This window comes from Oncorhynchus masou, chromosome 1 (assembly GCF_036934945.1).
Source record: "Oncorhynchus masou masou isolate Uvic2021 chromosome 1, UVic_Omas_1.1, whole genome shotgun sequence".
In the NCBI taxonomy this organism is placed as follows: Eukaryota; Metazoa; Chordata; class Actinopteri; order Salmoniformes; family Salmonidae; genus Oncorhynchus; species Oncorhynchus masou.
In genome coordinates this window covers 69,315,151-69,329,891 of record NC_088212.1, presented here as the reverse complement: position 1 = coordinate 69,329,891, position 14,741 = coordinate 69,315,151, and the positions used below count along the sequence as shown (strand labels likewise).

The 14,741-nt window shown below is 39.6% G+C and overlaps 1 protein-coding gene and 1 long non-coding RNA gene across 3 annotated transcripts; both read right to left on the bottom strand.

Moving 5' to 3' along the window:
* Window positions 1-2,634: 2,634 nt before the first annotated feature.
* On the bottom strand, window positions 2,635-5,149 carry LOC135558861 (uncharacterized). Its single transcript, XR_010458411.1, has 3 exons — window positions 4,673-5,149; window positions 4,039-4,277; window positions 2,635-3,313 (listed from the first exon to the last, which is right to left on the bottom strand). It is a non-coding gene; the product is annotated as an uncharacterized LOC135558861 (long non-coding RNA).
* A 269-nt stretch (window positions 5,150-5,418) lies between these two features.
* On the bottom strand, window positions 5,419-12,502 carry LOC135549367 (pygopus homolog 1-like). Of its 2 annotated transcripts, none has more exons than XM_064979358.1 (3): window positions 12,361-12,502; window positions 10,312-10,409; window positions 5,419-10,055 (listed from the first exon to the last, which is right to left on the bottom strand). In XM_064979358.1, exons 1-3 carry the CDS (start codon window positions 12,407-12,409, stop codon window positions 8,856-8,858), a joined length of 1,347 nt encoding a protein of 448 aa, XP_064835430.1. In that variant the 5' UTR covers window positions 12,410-12,502; the 3' UTR covers window positions 5,419-8,855. The 2 variants fall into 2 exon arrangements, with proteins under 2 accessions (XP_064835430.1, XP_064835434.1); XM_064979362.1 differs by having other exon boundaries at window positions 10,312-10,397.
* Between the last annotated feature and the right edge of the window lie 2,239 nt (window positions 12,503-14,741).

Genomic DNA, 14,741 nt, shown 5'->3' with positions numbered 1-14,741 from the left:
TGGTTCAGGCATACCACTCCAAATAATGGTGTGTTTACATTGACTTGTGAAGAGTGGAAAAGGGTCCATTTGGAGAGAAATGGTAGGTACAGTATTTGGTTAGTGTTATATACATAATCTAATATAAAGCGTTACTAGCAGACCAAAGCTCTGGTTAAACCGGATGCCCTCAGATAACTCTGGGCCCAGTGTCTTCAGCCAAGTCTAGAGCCTGTGTGCAATAACATGATTATCCGAAGGACACACAACTGCCATCATGCAAATATTACTCCCCTGTAAAACTACAAAGAGCATCCTGCAACACTAACGAGCTTAGAAGTGCCAAGCTATCTCACTGGCATTGAACCCTGCATGCACTCCTGCAAAGACAGGAAACACCTGAGCCTAAAGCAGACATTACCAATATCCACGTTTCCTGGACACACATACATATTAAGCACTGTACACTCACACTCTACCCCCCTACTGATCAGGTGCCAAGAGCAAAGGACTTTGCTGTGCACCAATGGGGCCGCTCTGGCGAGAGCAAGGCCCGCCTCCAACTCTTCAGGACCAGTCAGAAGACCAACACGACAAGACTCCACCTACATATCCCATGTATAAAATCTGCTGTGACCAATATCTAGGCCTCTTTTTCACCTGACTCCTTACCGGGTCATATGAACTAGATCCGTGCACGTTAAACTGCGGGACAAGATATCTTTGATCAATAAACGGCCTTTTTGATACACCTGATTCCATTCTGTCCAGCGTTGTTGATTTGCATTCCCTCTCCAGTATGAAACATTAACATTAGTAAAGAACCTACTGAGTCTTTTGCACCTCATTTTAGCTGAGACAGTAAATGTTTTCCTCTACAGTGATACAGTTAAATATGTATTCCATATACAGTGAACTGCATTGCTGGCTATGTTCTGTTGCATTGGTAAATAGTCACAAACTCTTAATTACCTAATAATTCGTATTTATTAGCAAACGATAATAAGACAACTGCTGGGTACATCACATAGCGTTATGGTTTCACAGAACTAGGATAAGACGAGGCTTTACGCCACTAGAGGATGCTACTAGGACAAGACACATGAAGCTATAAGCCACAAGGCCATATAATCATCCAGAAATACAACTCAAACAAACTGGAAATAAATTGAAACCGTGATAGGATCTGTAAGAAGCAAGAAAAACTTGTAAGCATAGCACCAGTCCTATACATAATAAATAATTACATATTAAAAACATAACATTCTTTATCTTATATAGAGTAGTAATTCTCTTTAGTTCAGATTTTCTGATGTAGTTATAATACAACAATTTACATTATGCACTATGGCTATGCAAAGCTGCAAAAAAAAATCATAGTGTTTTACCCCCGACTTTTGTTTTGGAGAAAAAATGTCGAACCGGAAGTCTTAATGTTGCCGCCGAGACGCTAATGCTGCTGTCATGACGCTAATAACAACACAGATCTTTGCGAGGCTGAACAACGTGTAACATGACGAGGGGGAATTGTAGATTTAATTTTGAGCTTGCATGAAGTGAGCACATGTCGTTTGCCAAAGTTGGAAACTACAGCTCCCAATATGAAATGGTTTCTGGATCACGTGATTGACCAGCTGAGAAATATATGCGAAGATTTAAACAAACATACTAAACTCGTGATTTTAGTCTACTGCAATGAATATATGTCAATGGGTTGGCTTTATTCAATACGCCCAGCTTTATGTAAAGTTTGTATAATAATACACACAAGCCTTAGAATGAAGAGAAATTAACCAAGGAGGTTGATCCTTCCGATCTAGTACATCTACTTCAACTGTCGCGTCAAAACCGTTGCAAAGGAGGGTAGCTACGGTAACCAACATCCTGAATCCATGACAGGTATGTCCTCACCAACCAACTATCAAGGTAAATCTTACTTTATGAGTTTACAAAGTTTGTCTGAACCTTGTAGTGTTTTGTAAAACAGGGTTTTCCAAATGTATTTAACATATATTTATTTATTAATTCAGGACAGGGTGCACTCCCTTGGATGATTTGTCTGATTTTGTGTCAGCTTGTAGAGTTTCATTTTGAGGATCAATCTTCAAAGCAGCCTGGTAATCCTGAAGACCTATGACAATATTTCCAAGGAATAAAAAAAGTTTAGCTGACTGCACAGGCCATGGTAGGGATAGTCTGCTAAACCAGCTGTCCCTACTTCCTAGCCTAGGATATCCACAGCTGCATTATTTCAGTCACAAGGCGACAGTAGGCTTTTCATTCTGGGCAGAAGAAACAAAATATAATCTAAAAATAAATTGTATTTAACCATGCAAGTCAGTTAAGAACATATTCTTATTTACAATGATGACCTACACCAGCCAAACCCAGATGATGCTGGGCCAATTGTGTGCCACCCTAAGGGACTCTCAATCACAGGTGGTTGTGATACAGCCTGGATTCGAACCAGGGTGTCTGTTGTGACAGTGTTTACATATGTGAAGTTGGCGCATTTCTACGTTTCTAAGTGAAAATGTTCTACCCGACGACATAATCAAAAGTTAAAACATTTTAAAAACAGTGATTTTCAAACATGTCACAGAGAAGCATTTTTTAGGACCGTTCTTATTATGCACAGATCATAGAAACGTGCCGTTTTAACATATAGTATTGTAATGAAACAGGCAGGGAGCAGGTCTCGAACCCTCGACCTTCTAGCCCGAGGTCCGGCGCGCTATCGACTGTGCCGCAAAAGCATGCTCGTGAGGCAGGGTTGATTTCTGCGCTTATAAACCCTATTCCCTCCTTTCAAAGAGCGCGTCCTCACGCTAGCTTGCGACTCTACGTCTTACAGGAACGAGCTCACCGCCCAAGCACACGCACTGTCGTGGATGCAAGGTCCGATCACTTCAGACACCAATGTAATGAAACAGCAGGGAGCAGGTCTCGAACCCTCGACGTTCGAGCCAGAGGTCCGGGGCGCTAGCGACTGTGCCGCAGGGTCGATTTCCACGCATATAAACCCAGGGTCGTTACAGTATGTAGACACTGGTATGGTGCTGATAATGGATATGAGGTTGACAAGTGGCAGAATTGCCCTTTAATAAACCACAGTTCCAAAGATTCACTGATGAGAAAACCTGGTTAATACTTGAAAGTGGAAAGGGAAAAGATGAGTTTACACCTCTTCCTCCTCTGGTACTCTTGATTCTCGTAGGGCCTTGGGAAACTCTAGTGGTGTGAAATTGATTTGAATGTTGCCTGTGGATCTTGGAGCTGGCAAATCCACCTGTTTTTTTTTTCTTGCTGATTGATTGAACACTGTTTTTCTGATCTGTGTAAGAAACAAGCAGATGCTATTCATTATGGAATACTCAACCAATCAACAAACCTATGATTGCAGAATGTACAATTTGTACCAGAATTTTATTTACCATGCTTGACTTTGCATCGGTTTGATGTTCTGGGTACATGTAATATTTTCCGGTCAAATGTAATACATACAATTAAGTTGTAAAATACTGTGTGAATACTTTGCATAATGTATTGCAGCTACTTTATACCCATGACGTTGTTGAATAGTTGTTTCTGTTTGGCTTTAAGGGCATTCTAGAGCGTGCATTATTTCCCTATAAGGCACGGTATATCAGCAGGGTAGAATTAGTTCATTCTTACATGTTCTATGTCGGAGCTGCTTTTGAAAGTAAAAGTCGAACTGAAAACATTATTGGCATTGCTGAATTCGATTTCAATAATAGCATGCTAGGACTGATGGTTTGGTTAGCTAAACTAGTAAGTCTGTTTGTTTGGTTACTGTAAGTGGTTGCGTCTTTCGAATCCGGTATCAGGAAGAATAAAAGTCAGAATCTGTCTTTAATTAAATTCAAGAAATAAATGGCAAATGCAATTTTCATATATACAGGTTCACTGTATCACCACACAAGGCAAGCAGAGAACTGACTTGTTCCTGACAAAAGTATTATAATATACTCTGACAGAGGTAGTTCCTGCTTCCGAGCCGGCCTGTCAGAGTAGAGACTGGCCGTGGTTTAAACTCACCCAGTCTATCGTTGATTGTTGGCGCCCGAGCTGGTCCCAGCCCCCTTTGCGCTTCAGCGGTCAGTCGTTGTAGTTTTGTAGAATATACAGTTATCAGGCACCTGGCTCCTGTTATCTAACAAAAGACCGTTTGTTCTCGCAACACTACGTTCTGAATATGCCCCCACAACTCATGCACAGTTCCTGTCTTCATGTTATTCTGTGTTTTTCCATCATGAGAAAGGCCCATGGCCCTGAAACTGTTAACAATGTCTCAAGTCAGCTATGTTGCATAACACATACATCCACAGATAATATTCAATCACATATATGGTAACGGGCTATAGTGCATAACACAGAATCCTCACATTACCAAGGCAACTACTGTAGCTAGCCTATCTAGTAAACTTGCTAGCTACTTCGGTGGATGTTGAACAAATTTCCAGCAAAAGTATAGCCGTATTATGAAAGGGATATCAACTCGGGGCTCTTAATGCGTTCTCTGGAAAATATTGCAACTCCATGGAAGGTTTATTCCACTCCGCTAAAGCGTCTTCCATGTCATTTATTATTTTCAAATACATAGCCCCTCGTCGATTATCGCTTACATAGCTAATTAGACTAATATCTTTATTTCTGTTAGCTAATGACTTACTGTTAGTAATCACAAGGTGCTCCCAGTCTCCTTTTTTCTGCAATGTGAAAACTGCAACTCCATTTCCAAATTTTGCTGTGCTTTTGTCATCATCTATCGGCTCAAACAGGAAAGGCTTCGAATAAAAACGGGGGAAATGTACCTAAATTAAGGAGGCAAACCAAATAAAAAATGGGGGGAAATGTACCTAAAATTAAGGAGACAAACCAAAGCAATTTACCATTTACTACTGTTGACAACATTTAGATAGGTAGCTAGCTAGCTTTAGGGTGTTTCCCTTCAGATATTCGTCTGTGGAAAATATGTATACTTTTCCAACCTTTAACTTACTCCTTTTAATGGTACATTTATGTTACCAATCGTTTCTTTCTGGGTCCATGTGTAATCTTTGACAGTCAAAGGTATTTCAAACCAATTGTATAGTTAACTTTGATTTGCTAAATTGTTGTGTGGTGGTAGTAGCTACAACATTATTGGTGGTTGCCAAGGAAGAAATAAAGTTGTTTCCACGAACGATTGGTGTACTTCCTGTCTCAAAGTTTAGCGCCAGTTAAAGGGCCACTGCCAGGCCAGCCTACGTTCAGATCCTAGAGCCCAGCTGGACTTGAAGGGTTGAAGCAAAGAATATCTGATAGTTCTAAATGTTCTAATGTCGTTTTCCTAGTGCTCTAAGGGGCTATTTTTTAAGGTCTGGTTTGAAGGTGTAAATCTGATAGCCCAACATTTTCAACACAAAAGCAAAGACACGATTTCAAAGTTGTTTTTATTAAAATAAGTTTTACAATAAAATGTTTGTCAATTTAGAAAAAAAGTTTGGAATCTGTACTATTACTGCATACATTCATTATAAGGAACAGAATACAAAACAAATTAAGCTTTGGGTCATTGAAGAAATTAAACCATATTGTTCATGCTACAGAGGCTCATATCTAATCTACTACCAGACCTCACAATTGAGTCGTTTGCCTTTTTTTTTTATATATATATATATACCTCTGCATAATTTTCATAAAACCACAATAACATTGTTGTAATTATGAGTGAAATTAACATTTGATATCATGTACCGGTACATTCAATATTCTAAAGGTAATATAATAAGGTGCTCATCTGAAAATTATATCCTTTTTGGTGGCCAATCGATGTAGGAAAAGTACAAACAGTTCATGTGCATGTACAGTGAGCACACAGGTTATTCATACATTACATTTACTAATAAACAACATTTTAAACTGTCAAGAAAATAAGGCATCTGCTGTCAATCATCTAGTATTTAAAAATTAACTTGAAAATCAAGCTAACTGCACTTTGCAAACAACGAGATATGTAAGTGGAGTTGTTATTCTGTAAGGAATGTACTTCTGAAATGAAATAAAATGTTGGTACATGACCATTTTTGTGTTAAATCGAATAAAACTGGATTCAAAACCATTATCAATTCATTAGGAATGGGAAAATAATATATTATTCCTATAAACATTATCAATATTTTGATCACACAATATTCAGCTCCATCACAAATTGCAAAAAAATTAACAGTCAACAACATACAAATGCAGTTTTTTCACTTGATATATTAAGCAAAATATCTGGAAGTGATGATGTATCAAAACACTTGTACGGCTGTTGATCCTGATGTTAGAACTGAATCAACAGTAAATATTAACTACTCATTCATACCAGTTCAAAAAGGAAGCAAACATTGATACAATTACATGATACAAAATTGAGCACAGTACTGTATACATTCACAATGCCACATTGAGTAGTTAAAAAAAAGTTGTTGAGTAGTTTTGATCAGTAGTTTTGATTTGTTTTATAGAAGATTTTATTTTTTATGACTGACAATATGAAAACAAATTTCTGATCAATATCAACTACCAATATTTGTCCGATGGGCCGAAGCCTAACTTGAGCAATATCCTCCCATAGAAAGTAGGTGGGGTATTTAGAAAATAGTTGAATCACCAAAATATTGCAATATCGAACTTAATGAAAAGTTCTCCAAACAGTAAGACAAATCTACATGAGAAAATCAAACCATTTAAAAATATATTTAGTTTACTTTAAACTACTTCTAAAACTGCCTTCCCTAGTAGCAAAAATGGAAGCCATGCTTGAAACTATAATTTGACAAAGAAGTTTTATTTTGAACCAAGGTTATTTTCCCTTTATGCAGTAAGCATGTCTCTTATTACTAATTATCATATTATTTTACCTTTCCTAAAATGAAAACAAAATATAAAGAAATGTTGATTTAAATGCATCATGTTGGCGCAAAAATAATACAATTAGAGCAAAGCAAAGTGCACACACGCTAAAAACATATTTTTAGAGTATAACATGTCTTTTATATAATAGGTTTAAATGAGCTTAATCCGTGCTGCTGCTCCAGTTTCAACTGTTCAACACCTGAGGTGCTGACTTGCTGCACCCTCGACAACTACTGTGATTATTATTATTTGACCATGCTGGTCATTTATGAACATTTTAACATCTTGGCCATGTTCTGTTATAATCTCAACCTGGCATAGCCAGAAGAGGACTGGCCACCCCTCATAGCCTGGTTCCTCTCTAGGTTTCTTCCTAGGTTTTGGCCTTTCTAGGGAGTTTTTCCTAGCCACCATGCTTCTACACCTGCATTGCTTGCTGTTTGGGGTTTTAGGCTGGGTTTCTGTACTGCAATTTGAGATATCAGCTGATGTACGAAGGGCTATATAAATACATTTGATTTGATTCTGCATAATGTTTTACAAACTAAATTCATTAAGGCTCTAAATACATTCAATATCAACAGTTTGAAAAACACACATGGATTGTTCCACGAAATTAGTGCCTTTTGCATCCCTTTGATATTTTAATTAGAAATTGTGCACCAATATTGAATTTTAAAAGCCTGTTATATTCAAAGTGCCCTTTAATATAAACCACATGGAGAATTCAACAAATCTGATTTTTAATATGAATAAAGACTTGCTAAAGTGCCACAATTTTGACATGTTCCTCCGTGCACTCTCTGACTTCCAGGGAGATATTAACCCACTAAACCTTAAGATTTATCCAAGTTGTAAACCCCTAGTTATTTTGTTGCTTTGACAAAGTAATTTCTGAAGATTATTTATTTAATGTGATTGGTGATTATTTTTAAGGTTAAAAAAAACCCTGGCCTTCGTTTTAAGGTCAACCCTGTTACGTGAACTGAACTTTTGTTTTAATATTGTGAAATGATTCCTTTAAAAAAAAAATGTTTACAAAATAAATTTTGAACATCTAATAGCCAAATCCTAGTGTAAAAGCAGGTGGTTCTACTCTTTTTGGCCATTGTCTGGTGTTTTGTGGTGGGAAACCGAGTGGGTCGAGCATAACACGTCAACCCTGTTTACCCATAGATAGATTAGACAGGCTAAAAATGTTTGAACATTTATACGTTTTTTTAAAGCTTGCATTCAATTGCCCCTCACTGTTGCACACACAACATCCATTTCCCCTGCCACGAGGGAATTTATGGCTGATTTTAAGATGACATCTTCAACCCTGTTACTGTCAAACATTTTTTTTATACATCTCAAAAGGCATCAAATTTGTGGAACGACCCACATGTATCGAATCATTTCTAAAAAATGTATCAGATCCAAATCTGGTTGTATAGCATACAGTACAGGTGTATGGCTTTGGAACACCACTCCAGGTGTGACTATCAAGTTTTTGGGAAACAATCATACTGCTCAAAATCTGTCAAACTATAACAGCAGTTGCAAAACATATCGGATTAAAACGTTGAATACGTTTGCATCCGTCAATCAGTTAACCTTCCCGGATAGCTTACTCATACTGATGTTGTAATAGCTTAAATAAACTATAGGCCAGGAAAGTTGAGAGGAACAGTAAGGACCTCGTTAAGAGAATGGCATTATTGTGGTCAACATGGCCAATGGTACCTGCCCAATAATAGGGAATACATATGACATTAAACAGAACTTCAGTCTAGCTTTTGCATCGGTCTAAGCTCGGGACAGAAACTGCTATCCAAATTATACCAAATGTCAAAATAAAACAACAAAATGGTAAAAATGTAACCCTTTGTAAAAACGTAAGGAAGAATCACCTACAAAGGAAGCATACCAAAGAAAATTACCAGTGTAAGATAGAATAATGTTACTGACGGCCCATATTCATGACCATATCACTCGCTGTTAACTGTTGACTGCTGCCCTGCTGGCTGCCCTGTTACCTCCTTTGTTCTATGGAGCTGTGCCCCTTTCTCCTCCATGCAGATGTCACAGCCCCACACTGCCGACACTTCTGCTGTCAACAGGTTATAAGCTGTCTCAGTCATTCCAGTACAAACCCTGTGGAACCATTTTTGACATGAGGCCTCACACAGGATAGCTTCCTGGTCATCATTCACTTCATTCAGGCATACTCCACATGGAAACACAGGCTCCGTGGAGGAGTGGCTAGGCCTGTTAGGATGCATCAATGTCTTATTGATGGCCACACCACCACCTCCATTGCTTCTACTCCGCTCCAGGGGGGCTGCCTCCATGTGCCTGCCTGACTGTGGGGACTTCTTCAGGGAATCATTATTGGGGTGGATGATGCCGTTGATTTTCTCTGTGGTGTTAGGCTGACCTGCACCCTGACAGACCAGGGCGCCTCTATTCTTTGATTTCAGGTCGACAGAGTTTTTCTGACCCATAATCTCCTCTGAGCTATGGCTTTGTTTCCGTGGAGTTGTGTTCTGGGATGTACTTTTGCTTGACACCACCTCACTCATGTCCTGTTTAGGTGTCGGTGTATTGGACTGGATAAAGCTGTTGTTTTGCTGTTGCCGAGTAAAACCAGGACTAGGGTCCATGCCGGGTTGGGGAGGTGGATTCCCAATTGGATTGACTGCTGATCTAAAGCTCAGGCCCATGTCAGGAGAAGTGCTTTGGGTCACATTATGCAGATGCACCTGATTCAAGTTGTCATGGGGACCTGGTCTTAAAGGCTGATTGGGTGGAAGTGGCATGTTACTGTTGTTGCTTAATGGTGGATGGTTACCATAACTGGGATTTTCATGGTAACCATAGTTAAAGTCAGGGGGTCGATTGAACCCCATGCCCATTTGAGTCTGGGCAAAAGGGTGGAGCTGGTTTCGTATCTGGTAGGGACCCCTGTAAGAAGAGGGCATCCTATTGGGCATGAGGTGGTCCATCCTGGGCAGGCCATAGCCACTGCAGCCAGGGTAGTGCGGGTGGCCAAAATATGGGTTCCCAGAGGACAGAGGCTTGAAAGATGGTGTGTTGTAGTTGTCATCAAAAGGATTGGTAGCCACTAGGTGGTCAGCACTTTGGTTTGGTGGTGGAGCATACTCAGATAGGGGAGTAAAGAAATGGGCCTGGGGACACACATGAAAAGGCAATGATAAAGGTAGTTGATACAGAACTATGCAAGCAGCGTAAAACACTTGACTATCAACAGCAATTCAGAGAACTTCTCAAAAGTTTGATGAATAAGTGACCAGCATATTTGTTTTGTCTTGATATAGCATTGTTTGACTGAATGAGGTTGGTCAATATTGGAAACCACAAGATTTTCGACCTATAACAAAGAAAGGGAATCTCAAGAGTTAGACTATTGTGCTGGTATTTTACCTGTGCGTTCGACTTGCACTTTTTCTTGTCTGGGCTATCCAGCAGAACACCCGGCCCTCCTAGATCATCAAGCCCACCATCTCTACCTGAGAAAGAAACTACACAAAATGTTATACAGCCACATAAAATGCAGGTTTCCCCTTAAACTACAAGGCACACTTTTCACTCTGACAGACATTGTATAGAAAACTTACTTGTGGCATGCCAATATGTTGAACACCACAGAATTTATTTAATTTTCTCATGAATGGCTTATTGCCTACACCTTCGTGAAGTCCATGTGCAAGCAGTGTCAGGACTAAATTATAAGAAAGGCTGTCTGCACACTGTTTTCTTTTAGTTTAACCCAATTTCAATGGTCCAATCTTCTCCATTGAGAAGAATCTAATGTGTTTGGCAGATTGCTGCCCCTATCACGTTATCCAAGTTGCCCATATGATATGTGGCAAGCTGTAAATTCATGTAACCTAAGTATGGTATAGTCAGTATACTTGGTAAACAGAATCAAATTACCAGTACTCAGCTGTAGCCTCCCCTCCTCTCCTCTCCAGGGTATATTACCACAATAGATCAATACAGTGGAACTCTGGACCTAACCCTTTTAAAGTAGTGCACTAAATAGGCAATAAGATGCCATTTGGGGCCTAACCCTGGTCTATAGACTCGACACCTGCCTGGAGTTCCTGACAGCCTCCCAGTCTTCATACACGGTCAATAACCAACATCCTCCCAAAGGCTCCTCAAAGATGCAAAGGTACAGTAAAGGCTCAATCACAAAGACATGTTGGATTGTTATGCCACTACAATTATCTACTGGATCTGGGGGGGGGGGGGGGGGGGGGTCATACTGGCTTGGTATCTATGATCTTCTGGGGTGGGGGTCATACAGGCCTGGTATCTATTATCTACTGGGTCTGGGGGAGTGGGGTCATACTGCCCTGGTATCTATTATCTACTGGGTATGGGGGGGTCACACTGGCCTGGTATCTATTATGTACTGAATATGAATGGGGGTCATACTCACCTGGTATCTATTATCTACAGGGTCAGGGGGGGGTCATACTGGCCTGGTATCTATCATCTACTGAGTATGGGGGGGGGTCACACTGGCCTGGTATCTACACGGGGGGCGGGTCATACAGGCCTGGTATCTATTATCTACTGGCTCTGGGTGGGGGGTCATACTGGCCTGGTATCTATGATCTTCTGGGGTGGGGGGTCATACTGGCCTGGTATCTATTATCTACTGGGTCTGGGGGAGTGGGGTCCTACTGGCCTGGTATCTATTATCTACTGGGTCTGGGGGGTCATACTGGCCTGGTATCTATTAGCCTATACACACAGCTATGTAAATATGTCAAACATGTAACAGTTGTTCAATGCTATTAAAAACACCCACATCTCCATTTGTGGGCTAGTTTGTGTAATCGTTATTAAAAAAATGCTTTTCGCAAAACAGTAGGCTAGCTCTTGTATGATAGCCTACAGTCGTCTACTGGCGCATGTGATTAATGATCATCAATGTTTTCAATTTCTGTAGCCTATATCTTGTTATAAATAAATAGGGCCTACAGTTTATACAACATAATTTGTCCCACAGAGGTAAAACTCAAGTCTCAGACAGTCGGTTAACTAAATTAAAAGACTCGTCAGATTTTGACAACTTACATGTCACTTAAATGCACTTCCTATATCGTTCACGGCAATAAGAGAAAGTCAGCTGGCTACATTAAAAAAATCACTTTTTTTTTTTAAGTTCGTGGCAGTTCCAAATTTGCGAACACATTCCGACAGTGAAAGTTTTGACGAACATTTCACGTCAGCAAGGTCAATTAGATTTTAATAGTTTACGATATTATTTTTCAATTGAAAATGCCAGCGCTGTCTATTTATTTTGAGTTTCATTCAATACTTCAAAGGCCTTGAGGTAGGCCGATAAGCTCCTTCAACGTCGTAATTATGGTCGAGACTTGTGTGCAGCGTATCGTGCTCCCACAGACAGCAACATACCACGCGCAGGAAGGGAAAAATATCAAAAACGCGCATTACCTCGGTTTCTTTTGAGCGAGAAGGTATCTTTATCCTGTTCGTTTGACATTACAGAGCTTCTTACATGACTTAAACGTGCATAATTGTGCTGAGAAGGTAACAGTACCCAACCGCTCTCTTCCCCCAGCAGCAATCACAACTATCTGTGTGACGAGGAAAGCTGCAATCGTTTGCAAAGTTTGGGAGGAGCAGACAAATTCAACTTCATGATATCCTGTGTCACGCAGGGAAATTATTGTTAACATTGTATCATTGTCACATATTTCTCCACGTGGCACATGTTTGGCACTTGTAAAGCACGGTTAATATTAGATTTTGACAAACGGAACCTTTGTGTGACAGCACAGAACCCCCTCCACAATGGCATGTTGAATGTGTCTACACTGTCGCTCCGTCAAGTGTGGGTGTACTGTAATGATGCGACTGGGGCGGAAGCTAATAAATCCAGTCTGGATATTTAGAGGCAATATCTGTCTAAGAACGGTTTATTTGAGGTTTACTACATACTTACCACTCTCTTTGGTTGAGTTTTTCACTATTCATTTTCTGAAGTGATATCTGCTTAGTCATGATAAGGAGTTGCAGCCTAATAGGCCTAACTACTACTCTACACACTTCAAAAGTTGTTTTTACTGTAGGAATATGCTACAGGATTTACAAAAAGCTTAAATGTTTTACTAAACTAAAATAATAAAGTTGTTGTATAGGCTACACTATAGATGTTTTTGTTTCTTACTCACAGCCATCTGTTGACACCACACCATTTTTTTGTAGGTTTCAGATCTTTCCAGAGGCACTACTGTCATACACATGGGGTTAAACAATCTATGTATTGACGTTTCTCATCCATTAACAGTAATTAACTGCTGCTTTTTCAGATAAGGGAAGACCAATGATTGGATGGACTGTAATAACTGAAGGTAATGCCAGAGGGGCCTTTAACTGACTACAAGAGGAAGCTTTCAGTCTTTGGACCCAAAGTTCGGTGAGGAAGACAACCATTGTCACAACATGGACCAAAGGACATGACCTTACAAGTGCACGCCAGGGTCTGTGTACATTTTGTTATTTTGATTTCCGAGTGGAAAAACAAAGTCAATGTATTTTCTCATTTATTGTGTCAAAGTTGGACAAGGAATAATGGAAAACAAATAACATCAAAATATCATTACATTTTGGGATTTTCGTTTCTTGTTTTATTCATACCCAGATGTACACACCCCCTCATAGAATATTCATTGTTTAGGGGGAGTGTTTACAGTCTAGGTCGGTAGCACAAAGAGAGGATTTGATTGTGTGAGTGTGACCGGAAGATAAAATTACTAATGTTAGCTAAGATGCAGCACTTATTATAAAGTTTGCATGCCAATAGAACAAACTCAACAACAACTGAACAAAGTTGGCTAGTAGGTTACTGGCTATGCTATAGTCATACATGCTAGTAGTAGTTAGTGTAAGTAAGTTAGTCCCTAAACCTGCTACAAGATAAAGCTGCCTTGGCAGAGCTACCTGCTGCAGAAAGGTCAGATTAGCTATATCCTATATCTTTTGTCGACTGATGGTGTTTATTGACAGAGGAAAAATTAACAGCAGTTACTGTAAATGGTTACCTATCTGGCACTTTGCATAGCTAACTAAGCTATTGCATACACCTACAACAATATCAAATTAACCTATAGTCAGTGTTGATGTGTGTGTGTGTGTGTGTGTGTGTACTAAATATACTAGCTACTCTAATACAGTCTCTCTAATAGTTTTATAATACTACTCTAATATTGGTGAGGACAGACATACCAATACGTGCAAGAAAGTTCACATTGTTTATTTAAACTCAATCAGTCATTCTCAGAATTATTTATTGTTTCAATTATTTTTTAACTTTAATTGGACAAGTAGGCTATAACATTTTTGTCATGAAGAATGTTGTAAGGACCTAGGCTTGCTTGAATACCTTGAAGAAAAGCTGTTGGTGTTGTGATCAAAGAGCAAACAGAAAAAAGGAAAACAACATTGACACAAAATAATGACAAAACACAACAACGAGAGTGTGTATTGGTTACATAGACTCCCAATGTTGTGTCCCAAAGCTACTCTCGCTACAACTGTGGAGCAGCTGTGGGTTCCCCTGAGTTTAACTGTAAATGACCCACAGCACTCCACCACTGCAGCTTAAGCCAGCAGCACAGCCTTTACAGAAAAATGTGACTGCAGAAGAAAAGGGGACTCAAGAGAACACAACTCTTGAAATTTAAGAGACACAGGACTGGATCTGCATCACTCGTTCTTTCATCTCTTGGCTCCCTCTGGCTATAGCATCCATCACATCTCTATCAAAAGCTGGAAGAGGAACCTGAGGTAGAAGACGGTATCACTTATTGGAC

Excerpts from the sequence above, each read along its gene's own strand:
- LOC135549367 (XM_064979358.1), bottom strand. The coding sequence starts at position 12,409 with ATGTCAAACGAACAGGATAAAGATACCTTCTCGCTCAAAAGAAACCGA. Across the intron at positions 10,410-12,360 it reads CTCGCTCAAAAGAAACCGAG|TTTCTTTCTCAGGTAGAGAT; the intron begins GTAATGCGCGTT and ends CATTTTGTGTAG. Across the intron at positions 10,056-10,311 it reads AGTGCAAGTCGAACGCACAG|GCCCATTTCTTTACTCCCCT; the intron begins GTAAAATACCAG and ends GTGTGTCCCCAG.